We start from the raw sequence: 26,275 nt of genomic DNA, 5'->3' as shown, positions 1-26,275 counted from the left end.
TAGCATCTTGGGTTGAACTTTCCAGTTTATTTATTTATTTTTAATTAAGTAAGCTCTACGTCCAAGGTGGGACTTGAATTCATGACCCCAAGATCAAGAGTCTCGAACTCTACTGACTGACCCAGTCAAGCACTCCTGAAATTTAGACCTTAAAAGAACATAGAGAAATAAGAACGTGTAGGTGCCCATCAGGAGATGATTTATGGTAGGATTGTAGAGTTTAAGGGAAAAGAAATCTGTGGTAAAGCTGGGAAGGATTAGTTGGGAATAGAAAGAGGGGAGTGCCTGTCTCTTGTCAGTATTTCCTGAAAAGGGGGTATGTTCTTTTGGGGCAGATGTTATAAGGTAATAGTAATAAGAAATATGTGTAATGTGTAAGAGTATATTTTATGCTTCTTCCATCATTATGTAGTTTTTGATTTCCTCATCTGGGAAATGGAGTAATAATGCCTAACTTGTAGGTTTGTTGCATTATATGAAGTAATTCATTTAAAGCACTTAGAATTTGCAAACGTAAGCACAATCAAGTTTGCATTTATTGTAGTTGGGTAGTCTGTTGTTGTGAGGACAGAAATAGATCAGTAATACAGTACTTGTTTATAATTGAGTAGAGAAGATAGAGATTTGGGAGAAATAAGTATTTCAGTCTTCCAGGGAAATTTTATTATGTGGAAAGCAGACCCAGAAATTTAAAAAAAAGAAACTTTTATTCTGAAAGCTTAGAAGTAGTCTCTAATTATTAATAGTAAAAGTTGTCAGGAAGAGTAAAAAACTTGTCGTATGTGACTGTGATTGATTAGTTTCCAGAAGGTAAAAAATGAGCTCATTGGTTGGATCAAACCCAGTTCTAGAAAAGGAAATCCTAAGAATGAAACTCAGCAACAGGCATGTAAGACCAATGCCAATTGCAGAGGTCATGGTAACAGTTTGAAACGGAGAGTAGAGGGGGAAGTAAAGAAGCGGTGATCTGACATCGAGAATACCATGGTCATTAACAAAGAGAAAGAATTCTGCACTTGAATTTTGCAGTGGGGGTGGTGAGGGGTGGAAGTGGCTATTACAGCAAAAAAAACCAAAAGCTTCAAGATTTTTCATGTTTTTGCCACTTCTTCTGTGAATTGCCTGTTTCTTTGATGTTTGCTTAAATATTTTATGTGTTTCACATATCCTAGATAATTTTTCCCATTTTCATTGTTTGCCATTAATTTTCTTTTTCTGTGTTGTCCTCCTGAAAAATATATGTGGTCATATCTGTCAGTTTGGGGAATTTTTTTGAGGGAAGGTGATTTGTCTCAACCTCATGGAAAATTAAAAGAATTTTTTTTGTTTTTTAATGGATTATTTTTTTAAAGTTTTTATTTAAATTGCAGTTAATGTACAGTGTAATATTAGTTTTGGGTGTATAACACAATGATCCAACACTTCTTTACACCACCCAGTGCTCATCATAACAGGTATGCTCCTCAGTCCGCATCACCTGTTTCCCCCATCCTCCCACCCACCTCCCCTCTGGTAACCTTATCAGTTCTCAGTAAAGAGACTGTTTTTGGTTTGCCAATCTCTCTTTTTCCCCTTTGTTTTGTTTCTTAAATTCCACATATGAATGAAATCGTATGGTATTTATCTTTTTCTGACTTACTTCACTTAACATACTCTAGCTCCATCCATATTGTTGCAAATGGCAAGATTCCATTCCTTTTTATGGCCAAGTAATATTCTATTATATATATATACACAAATCACATCTTTATCAGTTCATCCGTCAGTGACACTTGAGCTGTTTCCATAATTTGACTATTGTAGATAATTGTCATATCTATCCTATATAAAGTTTGTACATGTTCTGGCCTCTCCTGTTTTATAGATCCTTTTGCATGTCCCGCTACCATACATTATTTTAATTATTCCAGCCTTATATTACATTTTAATTTCTGTTAGATAAAAGTCTCCTCCCCTATGCTTATTTTTATGCATTTAGATGTTTATGAAGTGTGAAAACTTAACAGTGGAGATTTGGCTGGAATTATGTTGAAGTTTATTTGAGGAAGGGCAAGAATTTAAAAAAAAAACCTGGTCAATGTATGAAATCATAGGCATATTCATAAAATGCTTGAGAGTGAAAATTGGTATGACTTTCATAGGCACCATATCTGGCACATATTAAATGTATAAGTATTTAATGTTGATATTAAGTAATTATTTCTTAAAATGTATTGTGTCCTTTAACTTAGCAATTCTATTTTTAGGAACTTAGAAGAAGTAATCATGATTTTACATAAATATAACAGATTTTTTCTTCATAGTATTCCTTATAATAGAGAAACGTTAGAAATAATTTAAATATCTAACAACAGAGGATTATTGAACAGAACAATGGCATATTATGACCGTGGAGTACTGTGTAGCCATTAAAATTGTGTCAAAGTTCAATGTTAAGGAAGATTGTTCATTCTATATATTATGAACTGGAAAAAGTTTACAAAGGAATATATAACATTTAATCCATTTTTTGTATTTAAAGTATACTCTAGGAGCACAAGGAGACCTTTTGAGGGTGATGGGTATGTTCATTATCTTAATTGTTGCCATAGTTGCACAGGTATACATCTATGTGTAAACTACTTAAATGTACCTTTCTAGTTTATTCTTGTTAAACACATTGAAGCTGTAAAAAATTTTTGTTCTGTTAAAATGTAGTAAGCCCAAGGAAAACTATTGAATCTATTACTTCAGAAATAAAACCAATAGAATATATGCATATGTGGAGAGACTTATTTTAAGGAATTAGGTCGTAACAATTATTGAGACTGGCAAGTCTGAAATTTGTAAGAGCAGCTGGTAAGCTGGAAATTCTCACAGGAGTGTGTATTGCATGCAGTCTTGAGTTCAAAGGCATTCTGGAGGCAGAATTTCTTCTTTAAAGGACCTCAGTCTTTTCTCTTGAGGCCTTCAGCTGATTTGATAAAATCTGCCCACATTATTGAAGGTAATTTGTCCTCAGAGTCCAGTGACTTGAGTGTTAATCACTTCTAAAAATACCTTCACACAACATCTAGATTGGTGTTGACCAAGCAGCTGGGCACTATAGCCGAGTCAAGGTAACACATCAAATTAGCCATCACACTGTATCAAAGTGATTTCAGCAGGATGACAGAAAATTTAGTAGAAATGGTTTAAATCATATGGGAATGTGTTAGCTTGCATAATAAGTGGTCCAGAGATAGGGCAGGCTTTAGGGTTGGTGGATTCCATGGCTTGAGGATGTCATCAAAGGCTCAAGTTATGGCATTGTAGTGTCTGTTTCATTTTCACTGTAGGATGCTGGCAGAGGCAATTCTTTGTATCTGGTGAGGGGAGAGCTGTCCTTCCCATGGCTTTCTAAAGTCCAGGAAAGCTTCTGTCTTAGGGGCCCTCCTCAGTGCCTCAGTAGGCCCAAATCTGCTGTGCCTGCCCATCTGTGAACCAGTCACCAGCCAGGAGGGTTACTAAGAATGTACTGGAATTAGAATATGATTAAAACAAAAAGAAACTAAGAGAAGTATTACTTTTGGTACGGGACTCTGTTAGGAGGGAGGGAGATAGCTGAGTTGGACAGAGGCTGATTCTTGGCTTTACATGAAACCTGAAGACACTACAGTATTACAGATGGAGATTGAGAAATACCTACTTTGCCATGCAAGTAAAAGTTACTCCAACTTTTTTCTCTTCAAGTTAGCCTGTGTCTCTAGGACAGGTGGGAATTGGCAGCCAAAATGTTGAGTCATATAAAGTTAATGGAATTATTGACTATTTTTAAATTAGGATGTGGAAAGTTGCATTGATAACTTCTTTTAATGTTCTGACTTCAGTGTTTTATTTTAGTGAATGGAGTAATTCTTTCCTAACTGATGCACCTATCGCTGGGCTTGTTCATTAGGGTTTGTGTTCATTTCACTCTTGGGTTTTCAGCTACCAGACTTTTAATTTGGGGATTTGGGGCCATTTTTGTGTCTAATGGGATTTTCTAACAAATGTTATATGAACGTAAGATTTGTCCATTGTTACAGATATTTGGGGTAACAGGAATTGAATGAATTTTGCATTTCTTGACAGCTTTTTTGCTATTTGTTTCTGGGTTTAAATGAGTTTTCTGAAACTGAATTGGAATTTTACATCATGTTTTAGATTTAATATAACCAATAAACTTTTAAATTATACAAGTTCAGATTCTTTTATCACCTTCGGTTATTTCTGCAGCAGCCACTTTGCCAACCTGGATTCCCTTCATTGATTCATCTGCACACTTTTACTCTTGATTTTAAGGCTCTTCCCTTCCCCCAGCATATTTAGTTGCATAAGAAAGGCTGGACTGGCATGCTATCCCTAAAATCTTACGTGATTCTATTTGTCCCAGAATATAATTGAGGTTGCACAGACTGGTCACTGTCCATCCAATTCTTACAACAGAAACTGCATTAAGTGATGGCAGTTTAATGGAGCACTCATGATGAAGGTACATAAAAGCTACTTAAACAGATGTTTACTTCTAAGGTGGTGACAATACAGCTGTGGGTAAAACAGGTTGTAGGTAAAGTTTTTAAAAAGCAAGGCAACTTTAGGAATAAGATTACTTTAAACGGAGTGAGATGTTCTAAGTTATAAAATTATAAACTAAATTAATCTGAAATTCCCAAAGAGCAGTTAATGTTTTAGTCTTCAGAAATGATAATTTTGACTATGTGAACTCTAAACAATTCTCTTTGAGGTAGATCAAAAAAATTAACAAATCTGAAAGATGAAGTAGTGTTAAAGAATGCTCACTGTAGGCCAGTCACTATCCTAAGCCATTTGCAAATATGAACTCATTTAATCCTCATAAAAAAATCTGTGAAGAACAGAGAATGAAATGAGACACAAGAAAAGTCAGAACCACTCTCTCATACACACAATACTTGATATATGAAAAATAGTGACTAGAAAGATCCCTTTTCAACCAGATAGTCATTTTCAGTTTGCTTGATTTTACTAAGATGTGGGAATATCTAACTTTGATGTGCCACAGTGTATTTGTGGGAAAATGCATTAGAAATAAAAATACTGAGGCCAGGCACACACCTGTTTCCTCCCATTCCCAGTTTTGGTGGCATTAAATGGATTTCTCTGCTTTCTGCTTCTGTCACCTTTCATATGGTGGGAGCACATTTCCTAATCCAGCGCGCTGTCACTGGTGGTGGCTTTGGGGCCTGGAATGAGGAATGGAGAACCTCCGATGACCAGCCAGGAGCTCTCAGGTTTTCAGAGTTGGAAGCTTTGGGCCTTTTTTTTTTTTTTTTTATAGAAGCATCTCTGGATTTGAGGTATTTGGTTTCAGGTTGGCACAGTCCTCAAACTTCTCTCTCCCCTGTCACTTGAAATTGATCTATTTCTTTTTTATTGTTACTGACTGCTACTCTCAGCCACAGCTTCGTATAATGTATAATGTGTATATATCTGTTTTGTGGTTTTCTACCACTAATACCAATGAGAAAGAGGAAGGAGGACAGGTTTCTTTCTTCTCTGCTAATACCCATACCCCAACCCCTGCCCCCAGAAACATTTTTCTGTCTCTTTGGCCTGTGGAAATGTAAGTTACAAAGTGACTTTTGGGTAAACAAAAAATGCGGAAATAAGATTGTCTGGATACTTGTAAAAGAAGTTACTTAAATATTTGGGGAGTACCTGTCATATTCTCGGTGCTAGGAAAGGCAGTAAATTAGATTGGGTTCCTACCTTATGGTGCTTACATTCTAGTTAAGTAAGACTCTGCTGTCTCGGATATTCTGTCGTAAGAGCTGAGGTTTGGGGTTAGGCTGGGGAGAATTTAAGGGAATAGGGAAATGAAGAAATTGCTTCTCTTTGCTCCAATTTGAACAGAAAATAGAATCAAAGGAGAGTACAGGAATGCCCCCCATCCACTCCCAATGATACTATATAGCTTGGGTTGCTGATGTTAGATCAATCCCTTCCTCCTTTTAAAGCTAGAAATGTGGGCAGCCCAGGTGGCTTGGTGGTTTCGCGCTGCCTTTGGCCTGGGGCCGGGGCCTGGTCCTGGAGACCTGGGATCGAGTCCCGCGTTGAGCTCCCTGCATGGAGCCTGCTTCTCCCTCTGCGTGTGTCTCTGCCTCTCTCTCTCTCTCTCTCTCTCTCTCTCTCTCTCTCTCTCTCTCTGTGTCTCTCATAAATAAATAAATAAAAATCTTTAAAAAAATAATAAAGCTAGAAAATGTTTTCTGGCACAAGAAGAAATGTTTTTGCTTTCTTTTTCTTTGCAGATTTTGGGCAGAAATGTTCTTGAATTTTATATAAATGCCTTGAAAATTTATATATTACAAATTCTGTCTGTGATTCTTTTACTTGTTTTAAGAAAAGAACAACGCATGTTTTGTAGTTCTTAGTTTTACAGTCAGAATTGTTAAATGATGTCCAATAACTTTCCTTTCTTGATTATATCTGAGTTGAATTTGAGAAAACAGTTGTCGTACAACTTACTCTTTGTTTTTGACTATACATTTTCATAAAGTCAAGATATTTGGAGTCAGTTAATTACTTTTGTCAGGAAACACCTACCTTTTGCACCTATCACACAACTGTGAAGAGTTTTTTCTCTCTAGATTTATGGTCTGTTACTGGGACTTCAGGGCTGCTAGATGGTCCTTAGCTCCTTGTTTAATTCTACACAGCAAAGAGCCCTGTTTCTTAAGAGAAGACACTGCTTCATTCTCTTTAGAGAAATTTATATTTACAGGGTGAGACTTCACTGCCTCAACTTCTAACTTTCTATGCACTCATCTTACTCTGTACCCATTTCACTCTTTTGTCTCGCCGGAAGTAGTGTTTCTTCTTCCTGATTGAAGCCATTTTCTTCGCGTTCCTAGGATCTCAGTTGTGTGTTATCTCTTCTATATTTTAACATTTTCCCTCTTTTCTGGCTCCTTATTTTCAGCACTAAACCTACTCACATCTCTTCTATCTGGAACACTTCTATCTGGAACAAAACAAAAAATCGTTCTCTGATTTGAGTCTACTTGTGACTCCATTAGTCTGTCTTGTTCCTTTCCTTTGTTGCCAGACTTTTGGAAAGAGTAATCAGCAGTTGTTGTCTGTACTTCTTTCTTTTTCATTCATGAATTGGGTCTGAATTTTCCTACCACTTTATTAAGATAAGGTCACTAATGATCTCTTGCCAAATCAGTGGGAATTTTTCAGTCTTTTCTTTATGTGGGCAACATTATGTTGACTTGCTTCTTGAATGTCTTCATGGCTTGTCTTGAAAAATTCTAGTCAGATTGGCTTCGTAGCCATTATTAATTGTTGGCCCTTTCTGTGCCTTATGCTTAAATGTTGGTGTTCTTTGGGGTTATGTCCTTGGTGGTCTTCTCTCCTACTCCCAGATACTCCCAGATAATTGGTTATTATCATCAGTGACTCTGTGCCATTCATTACCTTGTAAAAATATTTCTACACCTGAGCTCCAGACACTTACAGGCTCTTCGCTAGGTTTCTCCATATTGACATTTCACAAGTGTTTCTCAAACTGAGTGTTACTTTTTGGCCCTTAGCCTGCTTGCTCCTAGCCTTGATTTTAAGCTCAGTTTAAAATGTTTCTTCTTGATTCTTTAATCAGGATACCAATTGCATTTTAAGTCTGTCAGTTAAAACATTATACTGTTATTTTATTAATGTCTGCGGTGCTACTTTATTAGGCTCTTGATGTCAGCAGCTGTTACTCATCTTTGTACTTCTAAACAATGAATTTCTGTTGACTTTAATTGAAAAATGTCTCAGAAAGGTAAAATTCTACAATGATGTCATACAAAGAGCTTACATGAAATATGTAATCTGAAAAATAAATTAAGGTTTACAAATGGAAACTTGTAGTTTTTAGTTCAAATTCACCATTTTTATTCCTTGTGTTTGCTTCTTTTTTTTAATTTTTTTTTTAATTTTATTTACTTATGATAGTCACAGAGAGAGAGAGAGAGAGAGAGAGAGAGAGGCAGAGACACAGGCAGAGGGAGAAGCAGGCTCCATGCACCGGGAGCCTGACGTGGGACTCGATCCCGGGTCTCCAGGATTGCACCCTGGGCCAAAGGCAGGCGCCAAACCACTGCGCCACCCAGGGATCCCCTTGTGTTTGCTTCTAATCATTACTGATTTATAAGCCTTGAACAGGTAGGATCTTGGTTAATACGGATGATTTCTAGAATGGCTAATTGAAAGTAGATTGGTCTTTCACATTCTTTTCTTGAATAGTTTTCCCTATTCGGAATAATCTTACTGTAAGAAATTTAAAACTTTTATAGTTATGCTAGATGTGTTGTTGTTGTTGAATTTTAGAGAGGAAGTACATATGTTCAGGGATAGGGGAGGGACAGAGGGAGAGGAAGAGAATCTTTAGCAGGCTCCCTGCCTAGTACAGAGGGTCTTGATCTCAGAACCCTAAGATAATTGGTGCCCCACCAATTTATTTATTTTTTCTTTCTTTCTTTCTTTCTTTCTTTCTTTCTTTCTTTTCTTTCTTTCTTTCTTTCTTTTCTTTTCTTTTCTTTTCTTTTCTTTTCTTTTTCTTTTCTTTTCTTTTCTTTTCTTTTCTTTTCTTTTCTTTTCTTCTTTCTTTTCTTCTTTTCTTTTCTTTTCTTTTCTTTTCTTTTTCTTTTCTTTTCTTTTCTTTCTTTTCTTTCTTTTCTTTTTATTCATGAGATACACAGGCAGAGACATAGGCAGAGAGAGAAGCAAGCTCCCTGCAAGGAGCCCAGTGGAGTACTTGATCCCATACCCTGGGATCACATCCTGAACCAAAGGCAGAAAGAAGTTCATCTGCTGAGCGCCCAGGTGTCTCCCCACCAATTATTTAAAATAATACTTTATCTAAAACACTCGCAGATGCAAGGATGTCGTTGTGGCTCAGTTAGGTTAAGCATGGGCTCTTTTTTTTTTTTTTTAAGATTTTATTTATTTATTCATGAGAGAGAGAGAGAGAAGCAGGCTCCATGCAGGGAGCCTGACGTGGGACTTGATCCCGGGTCTCCAGGATCAGGCCCTGGGCTGAAGGCAGCGCTAAACCACTGAGCCACCCAGGCTGCCCAAGCATGGACTCTGGATTTCAGCTCAGGTTACCTAGGATTAAGCACCCTGTTGGACTTTGCCCTCAGAAACAAGTCTGCTTCTCTCTCTCTCTCTATCTCTCTCTGTCTCACTCTTTTTCTCTCTTCCTCTCCACCACCCCCCCCCGCCCCACATCTTTCCCTCCTTGTACAAACTCTCTCTCAAATAAATAAATCTTAAAAAAAAATATTTCTCTGCTTCTCTCCCACCCTGCACATACTCTCTGTTAAAAACAGAATAAATAAAAATAAAATACCCCCAAATACTATCATTTAACATGTAATGAATCTTTAAAAATTATTAAATTATCTTTCACGTTTTGGTAGTAAATCTTTAAAATCCACGGTGCATCTTGTCCCCTTGAGTCTAGCCACATTTCAAGTGCTCCATAGGCACTTGAATGAACAACGTTGTTGACTCTACTTTGGAGTTGATACGTCTTGGTGTCTCCTACCACCAATGTACCTGCTTCCTACATACTTTACCTCCTATAACAGCCATAGGTTTTTTTTGTTTCTGAGGCTCTACCTTTTACCTATTCTCAGTTGATGTAGCTGTAGAGCTGACTCTACTTCCAGTTCCTTAGGGGCGTGTCTCTGGCCAGTTACAGCAAGATTTTGCTGTCCATGAGATTGAGACTTACTCCTAAGATTTCATGCATGGAGTGGGGTCCTCTTACCTGTGAGGTATAAGCCCGAGAGCAAGGAGCTATTGCTGCAACAATCACCTTGTGACAGAATGGGTTCTGAGTACAGACCTAACACTGAGAGGTGGAGAAAGGGAACCTCGACTCCTGCCATACAATTTTGAAAGCTGTATTTCCCCATATACCCAAAACAAAGAATGTTTAGAAGATTGATAAATTGCCTTTTTGTTCAGGTACCTTTTGTCTTGCAGGTGTGGATTAGGGAGGTCCATCTTAAAATAGCCTATGGTAGAATGCTCTAGAATCATAGGGTTGTTCTGGATTGATGGGAGGGTTTCCACCAATTATAATTCAGGTCAAGTTGTGATATCTAAGCCTCAGATTCTCGATTTGACTTCTTATAGAGGGTTGTTCTAGATCGTTTGGTCTGGCAGACATTTAAGGATTCAACTGAATGAACAGGAATGACTCAACTCTTACTTAGTGAAAGGGATCAGAAATACAAGTAATACAATTTATCCCCCCAATTTATTTCTTCTCCTTATTGCTTTTCATTGCCTCTGAGTGTAGAGCTAATTGTGATTAGCTTTTACTGAATTTAAAATCTCTTGTATTTTAAGGACTTTTAGCTAGAAATTATTTTAATATTCTTTTCAAAATAAAGTTCTGTAATAAGTATAAAAGTATAAATGATTTTATTCTAATCATTGAAATAATGCAAATATGTATAAAGAAAAAATTTCCTGTTTTACTACTTCCCAATCCTGTTACATATTCTTCAAGACCTTTGTGCTTAAAAATGGAAATAGAAATACGTATTTAAATATATAAATTGAGAGAAAAAGACGCACAGGTCAAAGAGACAGTGAAGAAGAGATGCAGAGAATCCCCACAGATTGATGGAGTGTGAGAGAGACTGTTGGAGACACAAAGAAATTAAAAGAGGCCCAGAAAGTCCCACAGACACAGAGTCTGACAGACTCATGCACAGAACACTTTCACTATCCTAAAAATTTACCCTAGTGTCCATGTGTTCATATCCACCTTTTGAAACTCTGGCAAATACAGATTTTTTTTTTTTTTTTTTTTTTACTGTCTCCATAGTTTTACCTTTTCCAGAACAGCATTATAATTGGAAACATACAGTATGTAGCCTTTTCAGATTGGCTTCTTTCACTTAGTAATATACATTTAAGTTTGCTCTGTGGATTTTCATGGTTTCATGCTTTGTTTCTTTTTAGTGCTAATTAACATTCCATTGTGTGGATGTACCCTATTTATTTATCCATTCATCTCCTGCAGGAAGTATTGGTTGCTTCCAAGTTTTGGATAATTATGAATGAAAATGCCGTAAACATTCACATGCACGTTTCTGTTTGGATATATGTTTTTAGTTTCTTTGAGTTTCTTTGATTAAATATCAAGAAGCATGATTGCTGGATCATATAGTAAGAAGAGTATATTTCATTTTGCAAGAAACTTTCAAACTATCTTCCCAAGTGAGGTGTATCATTTTGTGTTTCCTTTAGTAATAAATGAGAGTTCTGTTGTTCCATATCCTCACCAAAATTTGATGTTGTCAGTGTTTTGGATTTTTACCTTTGTAATAGGTGTGTATGGTATTCCATTTTTGTTTCAGTTTGCCATTCCTTAATGAGAAATGATGTTGAGAATCTTTTCATATTCTTATCATCTGTGTGTGAGTTTTCCCCCCCTTGGTTAAGTATCTGTTCAGATCTTTTGCTCATTTAAAAAAAATTATTTATTTGAGAGAGAGAAAGCGAGAGCATGAGGGAAGTGGAGAGGAAAAGGGGGGGGAGAAGCAGGCTCCAGGATCCTGGGATCATGATCTGAGCCATAGGCAGACCACTTAACCACCTGAGCCACCCACGTGTCCCTTTTGCCAATTTTTTATTGGGCTGTTTGTTTTCTTATTGTTGAGTTTAAGGACCTTTTTGTACACATTGTATACCAGTCCTTTATTAGGTGTGCCACACTCCCTGTGAACTGTAAATCAGTTTCTCAGTATTAAAATAACTTGCTACAATTTAATTGAGATTGTGATAAATACATAGGTATTGTGGTTGGGAAGAAATGACATCTTGACAACATTGTGTCTTCTCTCCATGTATGTGGAATATCTCCATTGATTTAATTTTTACTGCTTTCATTGTGGTTTGTAGTTTTTCTCATGTATATCATGTACATACTTTATTATGACTTATAAGTATTTTTATTCCTAACGTGAATCATATAATGTTTTTAACTGCAAATTCCAGTTCATTGCTGGTGTATAAAAAAGCAGTTAACTTTGTACATCAATTTTGTATTTTGCAACCTTGTTAGAGTTGCTTCCAGGACTTTTTTTTGTGTGTGTGTGACTCTTTGGGATTTTCTTTGTAGACAATCATGTACTTTGTGAACAAAGACATTTTATTTTTTCCTTTCTAATAGTGCATACCATTTATGTCCTTTTCTTGTCTCATTGCATTAGCTAGGTCTTACAGTACATCAATGAAAAGAAGTGGTTAGAGGGGATATCCTTGGCTTGCTCTTTTGTTTTGTTTTTTTTTTTTTAAGACTTTATTTATTTGAGAGAGACAGCAACCAAGAAAGAACATGAGCCAGGGGTGGGGGCAGTGAGGGCCAGAGGGAGCAGCAAACTCCCTGCTGAGCAGGGAGCCTAGTATGGAGCTTGATCCCAGGACCCTTCGATCATGACCTGAGCTGAAGGTAGATGCTTATGAGCCATTCAGGCACCTAGAGCATGGAACTCTTGGTATCAGGGTTGTGGGTTCAAGCCCCTCTTTGGGTGTAGATATTACTTAAAAATAAAATCTTTAAAAAAAAAAAAAGAAGGATATAGGTCTATTTAAATTATTTTTCCTTGTGTCACTTTTGATACATTGTGTCTTTCAAGCTATTGATCCATTTTATCTACATAACCAAATTTGTGGGCATACAGCTGTTCATCTCTTCCTTTACTATCCTTTCAGTGTTTTTGAGAGGGATGGGTGGGTGGCTCAGCAGTTGAGTCCCGGGATCGAGTTCAACATTGGGCTTCCTGCATGGAGCCTGCTTCTCCCTCTGCCTATGTCTCTGCCTCTCTGTCTCTGTGTCTCTCATGAATAAATAAATAAAATCTTTTAAAAAAATGTTTTTGAGGGAAATAGTGATGTCTTCTTTCACTTCTGGCATTAGTAATTTGTACCTTTTCTCTTTTTTTCCCCATAATTAACCTGGCTAGAGTTTTTATTAATTTATTTGACTCTTTCAAAGAATCAGCTTCTAATTTTTATTACTTCTCTTCTGCTTATTTTGACTTTAATGTGCCCTTTTGGGATGCGGTTGAGCATCTCATCTGCCTTTGGCTCAGGGCGTGATCCTGGAGTCCTGGGATCGAGTCCCACATCAGGCTTCCTGCATGGAGCCTGATTGTCTCTCTGCCTTTGTCTCTGCCTCTCTCTCTGTGTCATGAATAAATAGTCTTTTTTTTTTTTTTTTAATGTGCCCTTTATCCAGAGGTACATGTTTAGGTTACTGATTTTAGATCTTCTTTCCTAATCCACACATTCAGTGCTATAATTTTTCTCTATGCAGTATCTTTACTGAGAGGAGACTTGATACTATTTTTATTAGCTTTGCTGCTTTATAGGTACAGTGGGGTTTTTTTCCCCTTTGGCTTCTGTCAAGATTTTTTTCCCTTTTTTTTTTCCTGATTGAACCTGACATACATAGTAGATCTTCCTGGATATTTTTTGAGTTTCATGGATATATGGTTTGGAGTTATTATGAATTTGGGAAAATTTCCGCTATTATTCAGATATTTTTTGTTTTCTCTCTTTTTTCTATTTTTTAGTATTCTCTTAAAAAAAAGATTTTATTTATTCATTCATGAGAGACAGAAAGTGAGAGAGAGGCAGAGAGAGGCAGAGACTTGGGACTCCAGGATTATGCCCCAGGCCGAAGGCAGGTGCTAAACTGCTGAGCCACTCAGGGATCCTCTAGTATTCTTTTTACATATGTGTTAACACCTTTTGTAGTTGTCTCACATTTTTTGAGTGTTTTGGGCTTTTTTCCATTTTTTATTTTTCTTTGCATTTCAGTTTTAGAAGTTTTTTTCTGACATCTTCAGGCTCACTGATTTCTTTGCTCATCCATGTCCCATGTATTGATTAGCCCATCAAAAACGTTCTTTATTTTTGTTACAGTGTTCGTGATTTCTAGTATTTCCTGTTGATTCTCTTAGAATTTCTATTTCTCTGCTCATGGTATCTATGTGTTCTTGCGTGTTGTCTACTTTTCCCATTAGAGCCCTTAGAATATTAATCATACTTCTTAAAATTCCTGGTGTGATAATTCCAGTTTCTCTGCTGTATCTGAATCTGACTCTGATACTTGCATTTTCTCTTCAGATTGTGGTATAGAATACGTTGTAATTTTTCTTTTTTTTTTTTAAAAAAAAGATTTATTTATTTATTATTTATGATAGAGAGAGAGAGAGAGGCAGAGACACAGGCAGAGGGAGGAGCAGGCTCAATGCCGGGAGCCCGACTCAGGACTCGATCCTGGGACTCCAGGATCGTGCCCTGGGCCAAAGGCAGGCACTAAACTGCTGAGCCACCCAGGGATCCCCCTAATTTTTCATTGAAAGCCAGACACAGTGTATTGGATAGAAGAAACTAGAAGAAACTAAGGTGAACTGGCTTTGGTGTTAGATTTTATGTTTATCTCCCGAGTGGTTAGGCTGTTCCTACTGTTTGCAGAAGCTGTGTCAGAGGCTAAGATCTCTCCTATTGTCTTTTGAGTTCCCTGGAGATGACTTCTTAAAATGTCTGGGATGTGTAGTTCTTCGGTTGTATTCCTTTGTTATTATACAGGATCCTTATTATATGGTAGTAAGTAAGTTACAGTGGAAGAGGGAAAGTATTTTATACGTCTGTGTTTTGGTCTGTTTTTTAGTGCGCCTATATCATTGGGCTGTGTCCTTCAGAAGTGTTTTTCAATTTTCTTGCTTCCCCCCACCCCCCCCTTAAGACAGGAATACTAAAGGATGCTGCAGTTGAGTATTTCCTTCCTTTGAGTCAAAGTCTAGAATGTTCTGGAGTTGGATTTTTTTTTTTTTCTGCCAGATCGGTAAGACTTGCAGAACCCCAGTCGGCTAGTCTCTGGCAATAAAATTTCTCTTGAGAGCAAGCTGTGTTAAGAACAGAATGCTCTGGGTGTATTTCATCATGACTGTTTCTCCCCTCCCTTTGCCGGAAGCACAGTATGATTTTTCTCTGATCATCATTGTGATAATCTGGTAGGTTTCCTGATGGCAAAACTTGCAGAAGTATGGGAGCCTATCTAAGGCTGGATCCCCTGGAGTTATTAACTGTCAAACTTGTTCACTAGAGCATTCAGCGATTTGTCGATTATGGTTTGGGCTTTCCTACCCTGGTAATAGTTCCTATGAAGATTTCTGTTCCTGGGCTTCTGCTTTGGTGAGTTATGACTCTCTGTGTCCACCTGTCTCACTCACTAATTTGAGGGGCAGTGTTTGCTCTGTGACCTCAGTTCTCTGTAGATCTAAGAAGAGTTATTGATTTTCAGTTTATTCTCCTATTTTCTTGTTGCAATGGCAGGTATAGTGACTTCCAAATTCCCTTCATGTCAGACCAGAATCAGGAAGTCCTGGTGCTAATAGTTTTTTTACTTTTCATTTTACTTTTCTTATTAAAGAATACAACCTATCTCTAGGTGATAAAATTTTTTCATGTAGCTGCATAATGTGCCACAGTTTGGATATACAGATTTATTCAACCATTTCTTTGTGGGCATTCAATTTTTTCCCATCTTTTTTCCCATGATAAACAATATTGCTAGAAATGTCCATATACTTGTATACTTGCATACTGGTGTTATTATTTCCTTTGGTTTACTCCTAGATGTCGGATACTTAAGTCAATGGACGTTTGCATTTTTAATTAATAGGTAATCAGGTTATTTTGTCAAAAAGTTGTAGTGTATGAGTTTTCTTTTATTTGGAAATCACTGGATATTGTCAATCTGTTAGGTGAAAATGGTATCCCATTGTTTCTTTGTTTAGTACTTTCCTAATTACTAGTGAGGTATGGATCATCTTATATATGTTTATCATTTTGATTTCTCATGTGCATTCTTTGTGGCATTGTCATTTCTTTCAGTTGGGTTGTTTTTTCCTTATCAAATTGTATATTAGATATAATTGTTAATATATTTAAAAATTTGTGTGTGCCTCATAGAAAAGTCAGAAAATGGCAGTGTAAGAGGAAAGCCAGAATCACCCATTTGCTCACACAGAGATAAACTATTCTTAGAATTTTGATTCTGGACATTTTCCTAACTTTATGTATGTATATAAGTTCCTACTAAAATGAAAGTTCACTTGGCAATGCTATATTATAAAAAATATTATTACATATAATTTTACTACTGTTTAAATACAATGTAAGGGAAAATAATGTGCAATAGAAAAAAACTTGTTAAAAATGCAGATTGTGGGACACCTGGTAGCCTTAGTTGGTAGAGCATGCAGCTCGTGATTTTGGGATTGTAGGTTTGGGCCTCATGTTAGTTATAGAGGTCACTTAAAAATAAAATCTTTTTAATGAATGAATAAATTTATTTTATTTTATTTTTTTGAATAAATATATTTTAAATTACAGGTTGTGACCTACTAAATTGATTTCATAACATAGTTTGAAACTTCTGAAGCATTTTGAAATGATTGGAAATGTTGATTTTTGAAACATTGCCTAAAACTATATGAATATATAACCTTGATAAAAATAAAACCAAATTTGGGGCACCTGGGTGGCTCAGTGGTTAAGCATCTGCCTTCGGCTCAGATTATGATCCCAGAGTCCTGGGATCAAGACCCACTTTGGGCTCCCTGCTCAGCATGGGTGTTTGCTTCTCCCTCTGCTCCTCTCCTCTGCTCCTGCTCTCTCTCAAATAAATAAATAAAATCTTAAAAAAAGGGGATCCCTGGGTGGCGCAGCGGTTTGGCGCCTGCCTTTGGCCCGGGGCGCGATCCTGGAGACCCGGGATCGAATCCCATATCGGGCTCCCAGTGCATGGAGCCTGCTTCTCCCTCTGCCTATGTCTCTGCCTCTCTCTCTCTCTCTCTGTGACTATCATAAATAATAAAAATAAATTTAAAAAAAAATTAAAAAAAATCTTAAAAAAATTTAAAATATAGGAACAGTATGTCCCTTAATTCAAGATATTCTGAAAACCTATGAAAATTTTTATTAATTCATTTTTGTTTCAGGTTTTTTAAATTTAGTATTATTGAAAAATTTAAATATACTTAAAATTTTTTTAAATGGGATGATGAACCCTAGGGTCGCCATTTCTTACATTTATCTGTTACCATATTTCGCTAATCTTGTTTCATTTATCTCTCCCTAGTTGTTTTTATTTTGCTGGATTATTTTTAAGTGAGTCCCAAGCATCATATTATAAAGATAAATCTTGGTTAATCAGCTGCTTATAATAAATAGATAATGAAATCATGGTTATGTTAAAGAGGCCTTATAACTAACAAAATAGACAGTAATTTTATAATATTATCTAACAGTCAATGTTTACATTTACCCAGTTATCTTAGAAATATTTTTTATACGAGCTTTGTTTGAATCTGAATGCAAAAAAGATCTATATTGTAAGTAGTTAATTATTGTCTTAGGTCTCCTAGAATCTGTAGTATTCTCTCTTGCCTTTTAGAAATTTCATTCTAGGGGATCCCTGGGTGGCGCAGCGGTTTGGCGCCTGCCTTTGGCCCAGGGCGCGATCCTGGAGACCCGGGATCGAATCCCACATCGGGCTCCTGGTGCATGGAGCCTGCTTCTCCCTCTGCCTATGTCTCTGCCTGCCCTCCCCCCCCCTCTCTCTGTGACTATCATAAATAAATAAAAATTAAAAAAAAAGAAATTTCATTCTACTTATTTGCTGAAGAATAGGCCACATTTTGGATTTTGCTAAATGCTTCCTTTTGGTGTTTTTAGCTTGTTCTTCTAATGCACATATTTCCTACAAATGATATTAGATCTAAAAGCTTATTCAGATATAACCTAATTCTTTGGCAGTTGCACTTAAAAGATGATGCTAGAAGCTATTAACTCTTATGGTTTCTGTGGGCAGGGATTTGGGAGCATCTTGGAGGGGCAGTTTTGGCTCAGGTTCTTTAATAAAGTTGCTGTGAGATGTTGAGTAGGGCTGTAGTCACTAGAAGGCTTGACCAGAGTTGGAGAATCGGTTTCCCTCACATGGCTGGCAAAAGGTAGTTCTATATTGGTGGGAGGTCTCAGTTCTTTACATGGGTCTTCCTTCCTTCCTTTTTTTTTTTTTTTTTTAAGATTTTATTTATTTTTTTGAAAGAGAGAAAGAGCATGAACAAGGGGGAGGAATAGAGGGAAAGGGAGAAGCAGACTGGGAGCCCAACGCAGGGCTTGATCCCTGGAATCATGACCTGAACCAAAAGCAGATGCCTAACCCAGTGAACACCCAGACACCCCAGCACATGGGCCTTTCAAGAGTTGCTGGAATATCCTGACAGCTCCATGACTGGCTTCTCCCAGGGCAAATTATCCAAGAAAGTAAAATGGAACCTGCAGTATCTATATGGCCTTGTCTTGGTAGTCAGTGACATTGTCACTTCTGCAGTATTGTGTTGGTCACACACACTGTCCTTGAATCACTGTGGGAGGGCATAGATACTAAGAGATAAGATGCATTGGGGGCCATCTTGGTGGCTGACTACCATAGATTTTTTTTTTAAGATTTATTTATTTATTTATTTATTTATTTATTTATTTATTTATTTACTTACTTACTTACTTACTTACTTACTTACTTATTTAAAGTAGGCTCAACAACCAATGTGGGCTTGGACTCATGAGCCTGAATGTCACACACTCTACTGACTGAGCCAGCCAGATGTTCCTACCACAGATGATTTTAATTTAAAAGAACAGGGTTTATATTTCTTTGATCCTATACTTGCCTTTCTTTTATACTGAAAATTTTGATTGCCAAGATATTAATAGAGTCCTACAATATACCTATAATAATTTTAAGATAACAATAGTAATATTAATTACTAAGAAGACTACTGAATAAAGTTTTAGATTTCTTAGTGTTTCTTTTTGTTTTTAGAATATATGCCCCCAGACATAGTCAAAATACTATGATAGACATCATACACAGCCAGTTTGATACACATTTAGGTTCATTTGTTTCCAGTTTTTTAAGCATTACTTTTTCACCCTTTTTGGTTTAATGATGTGAATCAGTCATGTAAAACATAACATAATTCCAGGGAATCCCTGGGTGGCTCAGCGGTTTGGCGCCTGCCTTTGGCCCAGGGTGTGATTCTGGCGTCCCGGGATCAAGTCCCACGTCGGGCTCCCTGCATGGAGCCTGCTTCTCCCTCTGCCTGTGTCTCTGCCTCTCTCTCTATGTATTTCATGAATAAATAAATAAATAAATAAATAAAATCGTAAAAAAAAACATAATTCCAGACTCAAGATGTTGAAACAGGCCACATTCAGAATAGTCTCACTTCCATTTCTCTTGTTCTTGGTCTCTCCCTTACCTATGGGCAACTGCGTTTTATTTTTAAATGCTTAGTTCATCATTTTAGTTTTCTTTTGTACATATTCACCCTCCCCTCTTTATATAAAAGGAGCATAATAGTAAATGTTCTGCTGTGCCTGGTTCTTCACATTTAGTCATGTATCATGAAGATCACTCCATTTCAGTAGAGATTGTCATCATCCCTTTTTATGGCTATAAAGACTCCACCCTGTGGATGTGCCACAGTTTATTCAGTCTCTTACTGACTGTTTTCAGTATTTTACTGTTAGAAATAATGTTGCTTTGTTTTCAGTATTTTGCTGTTAGAAATAATGCTTCATTGAACAGCTCTGTGCCCATGTAATTATGTATTTTTATTTTGTGACAGGTTCCTAGAATTGGGCTTATTAAGTCAAAGGGAAATGCTAAATGTGATTAAATTAGATATTGCCAAATTCCTTGCAGTGTATGAGATGTTCCTCACAGCTTCTGCAGTAGGATAGAGTCTGGTGTCCAAAATATTTAGGATTTTTGTCAGTTTGTTATTGTGGTGAAGTTTCTGTTTGAAGAGTATTTTTTTTAATTTCTTAAAAATTAAAAAAAATTTTTTTGAAAAATAAATTTTTATCATGAGCAAGGTTAAGCAACTTTCCATTGATTTAATGGCAGTTTGCTGCCCTTTTTTTGTTTCCTGGTGAGTTATCTTTTTTTTGCTCACTTTTCTGTAAGCTTGTTAATCGTTTTCTTTCCAACTTAGACTTTTTATAATGTATATTAATTAGTTTTCCGGAATATAAGTTGTAAATGAATACTTGTCAGTTTGCTTTACTCTTCTAAATTTATTTGTAGTGTTTTTAGCCATGCAGTAAATTGTTAGTTTTACATACTCACATTATCAAAGTGTTTTTCTCTTACTGCTTCTTGATTTGATTCCTAGTTAGGAAAGTTTTCCTTTCTCTGAGGTAATAAAGAAATTCATGTTTTTTAAAAAAATCTTTTCATGATTTTATTTTTTATATTTAGCACTAGTTAATTTGCTTTTTTCTATGCTGGTACATGTTTTGAGTAACAGATCAGTTATATCTATTTCTATCTGCCCATTCAGTTCCTCAAATATGCCTAATAGTCTATCTTTGGTCCCATTGCATTAATACACTATCTTTATCATATATTAAAGTTCTATATATGCTTGGGTATATTTCTGGATTTCTGTTTCATTTCATGTTCACTTAGCAATATTATACTTTTTAGTTAATAGACATTAATAAATATCTGATAGTGCCTTATGCCCCTTCTCTCTTTTAGGTGTTTTCATTGCTATTCTTATTTATTTTTCTACATGGATATAGCATCAATTTTATGTTTAATTATAGGAAAAACTCTGTATTTTTAAAAATTGAGCTTGTCAGGGCACTTGGGTTGCTCAGTTGGTTAAGCATTTGACTCTTGATTTCAGCTCAGGTCATGATCTTGGGGTCATGAGATCAAGTGAGCCCTGCCTGAGGTTCTGTGCTAAGCACAGGGTATGCTTGAAATTCTCTCTCTCCTTCTGCCCCTCCCTCCGCTCACATTTTCTTTCTCTCTCCCTCTCTGAATAAATAGATAAAAATTTTAAAAAGATAAAAATTGATCTTGTGCTTAATTTATAAATTATTTAGGGAAAATTGACATCTTTATTATGTTGAGCTTTCCTATCTAAGAATGTATGCATTTTTTTTGCATAGTTTTCTGTCTTATAAGAGTGTCTTATTACTTTAGCTTTGAAGAATTGGTACATTTCCTAAGTTTGAAAAATTAATATCTTATTAGAAATAGTCTATTTTGTCTTTTAACTGGTAATTATGTTAATGACTACTGTATATTTTCTGTTTTTCTGAATTGTGTTACTGTGTTTAATTTTTTTTCCCTTTGAATGTTTATGTTTTTTTTCAGGGACCAAAAGATCATGTTATCTGCATAGAGAGATAATCTTAGCTCTCCTATGTCAATTCTTGTATCTCTAATTCAGTTCTAATTGAAATAGAATGCAAACCATTATATTTTAATTTAAAATAATCTGTTAGCCTAATTAAAAAAAATCAGTTGTTAATTTAAATATTTCTATTTAACCCAGTATACCTACTAGATCATTTCAGTATGTAATCAGTATAACAAATTATTGAGATATTTTATATTCTTTTTGTTGCTGTAGTAATTCTTTGAAATCTGGTGAATGCTTTATACTTGCAGCACATTTGGTCTGGCCACATTTCAAGGGTCCAATAGCCACATGTGACTTGTGGCAACGGTATTGCACTGTGCAAACTCTAAATACTTTCTCTGTTATTTAATACCATCAAATATAGATCTGTTGAGTACTTATTTTATAATCTACCTACTTTTTTTAACTCAACATCATTAATACATTTCCACATTGATATTATACCTCTACAGTAATTTTCAAGGTGCATGATATGGTATAGATGTATCATAATAACTCAGGTTTTTTGTTTCTTTTTTGTTTGCTTATTGTTTTGCTTTTAAATATTTAATACTACATTTCTTTTAGTGAACATGGTTATAGCTAAATCTTTACATTTGCTATGTAAAAGAATATAATTTTTAAAGCTTTGTTGTATATTGGCTAATATTTTATAAATCTTCTAATTTACTGGCACTATAAAACAGTATCTGTTTATACTTCACAGTATTTATTAATATTATGTATTTATTGTCTTTCTTTTTGAATCTTTTCCCTTTAGGGGCACCTGGGTGACTCAGTGGTTGAGCGACTGCCTTTGGCTCAGGTCATGATACCGGGTTTCCAGGATCAAGTGCCACATCAGGGAGCCTGCTTTTCCCTCTGCCAGTATCTCTGCCATGCTCTCTGTTCTCTCCGTGTCTCTCATGAATAAATCTTTAAAAAATAAAATCTTTTCCCTTCAGTTAAAGTTGTATACTATAAGATTTTATTTATTTGAGAGAGAGAGCACAAGTGGAGGGCAGAGACAGAGGGAGAAGCAAGACTCCTCGCTGAGCAGGGAATCCCACGTAGGGCTCAGGCTCAGTTCCAGGACCCTGGGATCATAATCTGAGCTGAAGCCAGCCATTTAACCGACTTGAGCCACCCAGGTGCCCCAATGTTTTCATGTATTTTGGGCATAAATATCTTTTGCATATTGGCAGTTCATTTTATTTCTCATTTTCTATTGTAGGATATGTACTGATTTGTAAGACTTTGTTATATATATATATATATATATATATATATATATATATATATATAAATAATATTAAGGATATTAAGGATATTATTCTAATTTTGTAGCATATATGTTTCTCCAGTTTGTCATTTGCCTTTACCTCTCTTCCATATTGTTTACTTAGGTACGTGATTCTAAATTTTTATTTAGTAAAATCTGTTGGTTTTTTAATGGGGTTTTGTTTTGTCTTTGGAGTAACTCCCCACCTCCCTGTGGTGTTACACGTTTGTCTCAATACCAGTTTCCCTCTTTTTTTCTTCATTGACTTAAAATGATTACTTTCATAATTATTAGATCTGTATTTAGACTTTGTTTTATGATATATATTACACTTTTACAGATAATATTAATCTCTGGTAGATTAATTTTCAGAAACACTTGGCTGGTACTTTGGTTCTTGTTTTCTGTAAGGTGAATTTTAGAATTATTTTGTGAAGATAAGTATCCTCTCAGCAAAAGAAAATAGAAACAAATCCTTGGTTCTTTTATTGAAATTGTTTTAAAATACAGAATTTAACAGTTTGGTATTTCATGAATTTCTGTATGTCTTTTTAAAGTTTATTCCTAGTCATTTGTAGTAATTTTTTTTCCTTTTGTGGAGATACTTAAAATTTATTTTCTAATGAGTTGTTACTTGTGTGTGTGAAGTCTTTTGCTTTTTATATATGATTTTCTCTAACCTAGGTACTCTCTCTTTATTCTGTTGGATTTTCAAGGAAAATAGTCATCCATCAATAATTGTATTTTTCTCTCAGTGTTTATACATTGTCTTTAATTTTACTGACTTTCAAAAAAAAGTAATAATTTTACTAACTTCTAGAGCAGTTACTAGTAATGAATATTTTCCTTTTGTTTTACTTGGTTGTTGGCTTGAAAGAGGTACCATTTATAAACTTTTAAAAAATGTTTTATTTAAATTACAGTTAATTAAAATACAGTGTAGATTCAGGTGCGCAGTTTAGTGATTCAACACTTCTATACAACACCCAGTGCTCATCACAAGTGCACTCTTTAATTTCCAACTTTTAAGAATTATTCTACCTTTACTATGAGTGAGATCTTCACTCTGTTTTTAATTAGGAACTGAATATTGGCTTTCTTCAGATAACTTTTTTGGCATATTAATAACTTATTTTCTTTGATAGATATATTTACTTTTATTAGTTTTTCCATTCTTGAATTGATAAATTAAACTTTGGAATACTTTTAGATACAGCTTTGGATTCAATTTGTATGAGCTTCAGTTAGGACTTTTGAATTTCTTATAAATACAGTTGTATATGTGCTATGTGCTATTTTAGGTTTTGGTAGCAAGATTAAGCTGGTTTTATAAAATAAAGTTGCAGTTTGTTTTCAAATGCTCTGGAGCTGTATAAACAGAATTAAATTATATGCTTATTGAAGGCTTTATAGAAATCATCTGAAGACCCAACTGGGCCCAGACTTTTTTTTATGGAACACAATTCTTTTATCACTTTTAAATTTTCTTTAATGAACTGTACTGATTTTATTCAGCTTCTGCTGAGAGACAGTTTGTTCAATATATAAAATAGTTAAGAACTTATTTTATGTTAATCACACCCAGAAACTATGCACTGTAGGGTTGATTTTATATTTTAACAGTTTTCTTCTTTTTGAAGAAAGAAGAAAACTGAGTTAGAGGTTTCCTTGGGATGCATTTATTGATAATAAATTCAGAGAGAAAGATGAATGTTATTGAAGTGACAAAGTAGGACTTCTTTTCAAGAAATAATTTTTTCCACAGCATTGTAATTTTTAAAATTTTTAACCTATAAAAAAGTTGTAAGAATAAAAAATTTTAATGAATTCATTATTCTTGCTCTTAGGTGCATTTTATCTGGTGTTTGAATATATGGACCATGATCTGATGGGACTACTGGAATCAGGCTTGGTTCATTTTAATGAAAATCACATAAAGTCATTTATGAGACAGCTCATGGAAGGTCTGGATTATTGTCATAAGAAGAACTTTTTGCATAGAGATATTAAGTGTTCAAATATTCTTCTAAACAATAGGTATGATGTAAGTTTGATATATGTATTTAAAGTGGGTGTTACATATATCATGATTCTGTTAAAAAGATTTAAAATTTATTTTATTGCTCAAACTTTTAACATAATCACCAATATTACGGCTTCAGCTGCATCTGAAGTTGTGTTAAATATACTTTAATTAGGGGCACCTGGGTGGCTCAGTAGTTGAATGTCTGCCTTCAGCTCAGGGCATGATCCCGGGGTCTTGGGATCGAGTCCCATATCCGGCTCCTCACAAGGAGCCTTGCTTCTCCCTCTGCTTGTGTCTCTGCCTCTCTCTGTGTCTCTCATGAATAAATAAATGGAATCCTTAAAAACAAATTTTTAATTTCCAATAATAGTTTTTAATGTACATAAAATAAGTTGGCTTGGTTGGTTTTCTCATTTTATTTTTTCCAAATACTGTAAATGGATATTTTAGTACTTAATAATATGATTTTGGCTTTAGGTTAAGAATAGATCTAAGAATTTTTTTTTTAATTTAGAAATTTTTTTATACCAGTATCACATTTTTTTTTTCCCCCCCAGTATCACAGTTTTAAAGTGAAGTTTTTTGGGACGCCTGGGTGGCTCAGTGGTTAAGCGTCTGCCTTTGGCTCAGGGTGTGATCCTGGAGTCCTAGAATCCAGAGACACAGGCAGAGAGAGAAGCAGGCCCCCTGCTCTCTGCCTCTCTCTCTCTCTCTCTCTCTCTGTCTCTCATGAATAAATAAAATCTTTTTAAAAAAAATAAAGCGAACTTTTTTGAAGTATGTTTACATGCACATAAGTAGGGGTTTTTAAATTTAATTTTATTATTTTATTTTATTTATTTTATTTATTTATTTTATTTTATTTTATTTTATATTTTATTTTATATTTTATTTTATTTTTTATTTAATTTAATTTAATTTAATTTAATTTAATTTTATTTTATTTTATTTTATTTTATTTTATTTTTGAGAGAGTGCAAGCAAAGGATGGGGGGAGGGAAAGAGAAAGAGAGAATCTTAAGCGGGCTCCATGCCCTGTGCAGAGCCTGACATGGGGCTTGACTTCATGACTCTGAGATCATGATCTGAGCTAAAATCAAGAGTCACATGCTTAACTGGCTGAGCAACCTTGGTGCCCCTACATAACTAGGTATTTAAAGCTTATGTTAAACATTTTACTGACAGCATAACCTGAGCTCTGATAATTTTGTTGTATTTGGTGCTACTCGTTAGTTTAAGTGAGGCATGCCTGGTTCTGATTTTAGTAGAAAGGTTTTTATGTACCTAGCCCCTCTAATAACTAGAAAATAAAACAATGTGTTCATATGCATTATTGATTTGAATTGAACAAGTAATATGTCTAATTACTAAGTAGCAGAAGTGATCTCAGTTTGTTTTATTTTCATTGAAATGTACTTTTCTAAATAGGAACTCTTACATAGTGCTAAAATACTATTAATACTAGTATAGTAGTAGTAGTATCGGTGGTGGTGGTGGTGGTACTAGAATAATAGGAGCTGAAATTACCAAAGGAAAAGTACTACTTTTTTTTTTTTTTTAACCTTATGTATGAGTATATCTATTTGCTTTTCCTTGTAGGACTTAGTGTACTGCTGTGTGATGAAAGTTAAAGTT

At 35.3% G+C, this 26,275-nt stretch overlaps 1 protein-coding gene across 2 annotated transcripts in view; it reads left to right on the top strand.

Moving 5' to 3' along the window:
* The window catches only part of CDK13 (cyclin dependent kinase 13), a 118,851-nt gene that overhangs the window by 52,654 nt on the left and 39,922 nt on the right, over window positions 1-26,275 (top strand). For both annotated transcript variants that reach the window (XM_055301046.1, XM_055301045.1), the window contains exon 6: window positions 24,462-24,651. In XM_055301046.1, the coding sequence (XP_055157021.1) occupies window positions 24,462-24,651 (190 nt within the window). The remainder of the gene's footprint in view (window positions 1-24,461; window positions 24,652-26,275) is intronic.

This window comes from Nyctereutes procyonoides, unplaced genomic scaffold (genome assembly GCF_905146905.1).
Source record: "Nyctereutes procyonoides isolate TBG_1078 unplaced genomic scaffold, NYPRO_anot_genome, whole genome shotgun sequence".
In the NCBI taxonomy this organism is placed as follows: domain Eukaryota; kingdom Metazoa; phylum Chordata; class Mammalia; order Carnivora; family Canidae; genus Nyctereutes; species Nyctereutes procyonoides.
This window is presented reverse-complemented; position numbering and strand designations above follow the sequence as displayed.